General features: G+C 34.6%; 1 protein-coding gene across 1 annotated transcript; it reads right to left on the bottom strand.

Annotated features, from left to right (window-relative positions):
* Positions 1–428: 428 nt before the first annotated feature.
* LOC121367009 lies at positions 429–3,506 on the bottom strand (the record flags this gene model as incomplete). The annotated part of the gene is made up of 3 exons (XM_041491214.1): positions 3,415–3,506; positions 1,502–1,822; positions 429–779 (listed from the first exon to the last, which is right to left on the bottom strand). Coding segments are annotated over exons 1-3 (754 nt in total), but the record flags the coding sequence as incomplete, so codon positions are not given.
* Positions 3,507–4,749: the final 1,243 nt, after the last annotated feature.

Raw genomic sequence — 4,749 nt, 5'->3', positions numbered from 1 at the left:
TGAGGTGTATGCCCAGGATGGAATCTTAATTGGATAACACAAAAATAAGTTGAAATTAATGCAGTTGTGTTGGCTTACCTAACAGTTTTATCCACATGCAGTGGTTCCTGATAGTCTGACTATAATACATTAAGTAGACATTTTGATTACTTCGTTCTAGCATATTATTTAAAAATCAATGTATTGTAGTGGTTGACTGAATATAATAATTTAGCATACAATCGGATCATTTCTCCTCGTACTTTGTATTTGTTCTAAAATCGACAATTTGAACTCTCTTGTTCTTGCCACGTATCTCACAATTACACTTAAAAAGAAAACCACCCTTTCGATGGCGATCGACCCAGCGACCAATCGCACCCCAGACGTACTCTCTACTACTGAACTATATCACCTAAGAAAAGAACAGTGACAGCTGTTTGACTTACCTGTGAGTTCTATCCATATGTTTTGATTTCTGAGATTCTCACTGTAATACGTTATATGAACAGTGTCATGATATCCTCCTAGTACATTATTTAACAATCGTATACGTGATGAGTTTGATGGTGTAGAATCATTTAGCATAAAACCAGATGTTATGTTTAAAAACCATTTCTCTTTGTCCATCATATTTGCATGAAAGTCTACAATTTTAACTCTCATGTGCTGCCCAAGTATCTCACAACTACACAAAATAGGATCTGATCGTCCAGCCGTAGGACTTTCAAAGAAAACCACGCTTTCGTTTAGCTTGGTTGATGCTATCAGATTATCACACATATTGTAGTTCATCGATCCTGTAAAAAATGTAAGTACAACACGTAAGCATTTATCATTACATATATTCATGTAATGTTGTCAGTATTTAAATGAAAGTCCTTTGTTTCTCTATATATATTATAAATACCAGATGTTTTGATAGCCGACTGTCTAAAATTCCAAAAACAAACAAACAAACACGCACGTTAAACAATCCTGCCAAACAAGTGACCTACTATTTATAATTACAGACCATGGTATGTACTGTTCTACTTAAGGGAAAGAAAACAAATGCATGTTTAACGCCATCTCAGCATATTTTAAATTACGGCTGGCAGTGGAAGGGAGGGGGCCTTATTGGTCTCCCCGGTTTGCACATACAAGAAGTTATGATTTAAAGACAAATCATAATCTGTTGATACACATTTGCTTCCTATAAATATGTCTTTAAATTAGTGTGGCATATTTGAATACATATTCCAATGTCTTCCCTCTTTCGTTACAATGGTTTTGAAAGCTATTCAATTAATCTTTATATGTTCATGATATCGACTACGACATTTGCAATGTAATATTATTATTGAAAACAACATAAAGATGTATTGTGAGCATGAATGTTTGCTAGGCTGACATAACAAATAATACAATATTTTATTATACATGAAACCGTTCGGATTGTTTGGTTTCGCTAAAAAAAACATACAAATGCAGATACGAGGTTTTCTTAGTTCAGAGACGAAATATCATATTTTATACATACCTGGAACACATTCGTAATCAACTGTCCCCATTCGTCTACCCGTACAGTTGAAATAAAACGGATCCAGAGTTTCGTTACATTCTGATTTAGCATTGCAAGCCGTCTGTAATCTGAAGTCTGTAGATGGTATTCTATTGTTTTCTACCTCCCGTCCTCTACAGTTGCTATGATCTTGTGTACAGGTATCACTCGAACTGCTGTTGGAGTAATTCTCTTTTATGACGTGGATCAGTGAACCATCCTTGCACCCTAGATCAACAGTGTAATTGGTGCTGTTGGTTGTGAAGCATTTGGACAGTTTATGTCTTGGCAGACCACAAACTAGATAAATATTTAAAATAGTATTTTACAAAAAAACCAACAACAATAAACAGGTGTTTACATCAATTACTGTGCTTATTAGTAGAACCATGATACGATTGCAGTTACTAAACTTATCATTTATGAGCTACTAAAATATAACTATATTATCTCTCTTTTTAAATTTTAGAATAAAAAGTTTCTTACTCATAGGGTATCATTAAGCGAAACACCATATTGATTAATGGTTATTTCAGATATAGTAAAACAGAGATGAAAATGGGAAAAGTGACATATGACAGCACTTATTATGTTTAGCAGGGGTCAAAATTAGCTGAAATTCCTGTCGGACATTCGATCCGGTAAACTATAAATGCTACAAAGTATAAGCGCAAAACAATTGCCGGTCCGACCGGACGGCAGACAAAAATATCTCCCGGCCTGTGGAGATGTTGACCGAAAAACCAAGTCGGAACGAGGTATTTCGACCCCTGTTTAGGCCTAACAGGTTTGTTGAGTAAAACATATAGTTTTACTGTTAAACATAGCTGATTTTAATAACTGTGTAAAATAAATGAATGTGCTTATTAAAGGCATATTGTCACAGACCACTGACCTATTTAATGGTCTAACAAAGTATTACCTGAACAAAAATAATTTGATTTGTCTCTAAATGTACTTTATTCAACCATCTTCATAACCACCATACTCCATTGATTAATGACATTTTGTAAAAATAATTGAATTATGGCAATGGTTCATAATTCAAAAACTAAAATTGTCGAGAGGGATAACATGGATTTCACTTCATCATGGTTCAGTCAAGGTGATGCGATAGCTAGATTGGGTTCCAACAGTTAATGTAATTTTTATTTATTATCCATTTTTAGAGAAATAAGGTCCTTAAATCGTGACAGTATGCCTTTAAGTTTGTGTTACTTCTTTTTACGTGTGTTTGCGGTTATTAAAATCAAGCTGTACGAATAAATTAACTCGTTTCTCAAAACACGAACGATTCATGAAATTACCTTATTCAGACATATTATTGCACGAAACATTTGGTTACCAAGTCTACTACAATGGTATTAAAGAAAAACATCACCTGCCTACTGTTTATTTTACAATTTTTAAATCATCCTCATCCTAACATATGGAAAGATCAGATGATATGTATTTCTCTAAGCAACAAAATAGCAAATTCAATTCATGTACGAGAAAACCTACATTACTGTGAATTAATGTGATAAAGTAAGTAAAATATAAATTTAATATCTCAAACCACTTGGTCGATGTGACAACACACATTGTACTGCGTTACACTGAGAAATTCTAGTCAGTATACTTCACTGTAAAATTAGAATAAAACATATTTAAAAACTAATGTAAAGCTGGCTGTAAAGCTGTGTGTGTGTGTATGTATGTGTGTGTCAGAGAGAGAGAGAGAGAGAGAGAGAGAGAGAGAGAGAGAGAGAGAGAGAGAGAGAGAGAGAGAGAGAGAGAGAGAGAGAGCGAGAGCGCTAGTCACTCCACTTCTGTTGTGTGTATGGACATAATGAAAATATATGTGCGTGTGTGAATAATACTACATTCGCAATAGCACGTAAATTACAAACCATTCTCGATACCAATATCAAATGTACATCCAAGAAAAATTAATAAAACGGAGTAACATAAGTAAAGACGTGAGTCCGCCATTATGACACTTGGGGACTTCCCTCTTTACTCCTACTCTGTACTGGCGGAGGAGGAAAAAAAACCCCTCTTTTGTCGATCATACAGACCGGGCTGACACATGAAGGCAGTCAAAAGACTAACTGTGTATAAATACGTAACTAGACCTGCATTCAAAGTCAAGGTTCGTGAGTCACAAGCTGTATGCATTATGTGAGAAAAAATTCTTTTCTTTCATGGATGCACTAAACAACACGGGTTGTAAGTGTTGTTATTTAATACCAGTAATCACAGTGTTGTAAAGAATTAATTCTACAACCACACAACCAACACCACCAGCAAACTCGCTCTCTGTATATATAATAAGAAAGAAAGACATGTTTTATTTAACAACGCACTCAACAATTTTATTTAACGACGCACTCAACAATTTTATTTACGGTTATATGGCGTCAGACCTATATATAATAAATACAAATTACTGCACGCAGAGAACTGTATCCAAGTAATTATCTAACATCATTCAAACATGCATTTTTGAAATCAGAATCCCCAAAATATGCTATATTTTCATTTCAAGTTGCTGAAGATGTTTTCTCGATTGCCAATAAAATGATTAATCCTTTTGAAAACCGTACTTTATTTTACAATTCAGTCTACAACTAAATCTTTACACAAAATACATTTCCAAAATTATATTTTCCTGACACTTTCAAACATGACCACATGATTTTATAATTTCATCAGCCTATGAATTAAGAATTATCTCAGGAAAGATGTTTTTCAGAAATCTTCAAATGATAGTATTTTAATTTATTTTTTAGAAATATTGTTTGATTTCGTAATGAAAGCGTATGGGTGCTTTAATGTTCTTTAGACAAAGACATTTGCTTTTAGCGTAGTATAGACCTCCGCCAGACTCATACATGATTTGTGAGAAGGGTTAAAGCTGTTTTAACACACACACACACACACACACACGCGCGCGCGCAGCGAGAGAGCAAAACATATACAGTCACAGGCAGATATGGAGTGGGGAGAGAGAGAGAGAGAGAGAGAGAGAGAGAGAGAGAGAGAGAGAGAGAGAGAGAGAGAGAGAGAGAGAGAGAGAGAGAGAGAGAGAGAGTAAGCTAAAGGTATGTTTATTATGATTAACATTTTCGCGAGCGTACTTACTTTATACGCAAAGACAATGAACAGACACATTCTGCTGCCAAGCCTGCTTGGAATTTTCCCCATCCTTTTTTTTCTTTTTTAAATTTTGGTTCTTTTTTTTT

This window comes from Gigantopelta aegis, unplaced genomic scaffold, assembly GCF_016097555.1.
Source record: "Gigantopelta aegis isolate Gae_Host unplaced genomic scaffold, Gae_host_genome ctg8265_pilon_pilon, whole genome shotgun sequence".
Lineage (NCBI taxonomy): Eukaryota > Metazoa > Mollusca > Gastropoda > Neomphalida > Peltospiridae > Gigantopelta > Gigantopelta aegis.
This window is presented reverse-complemented; position numbering and strand designations above follow the sequence as displayed.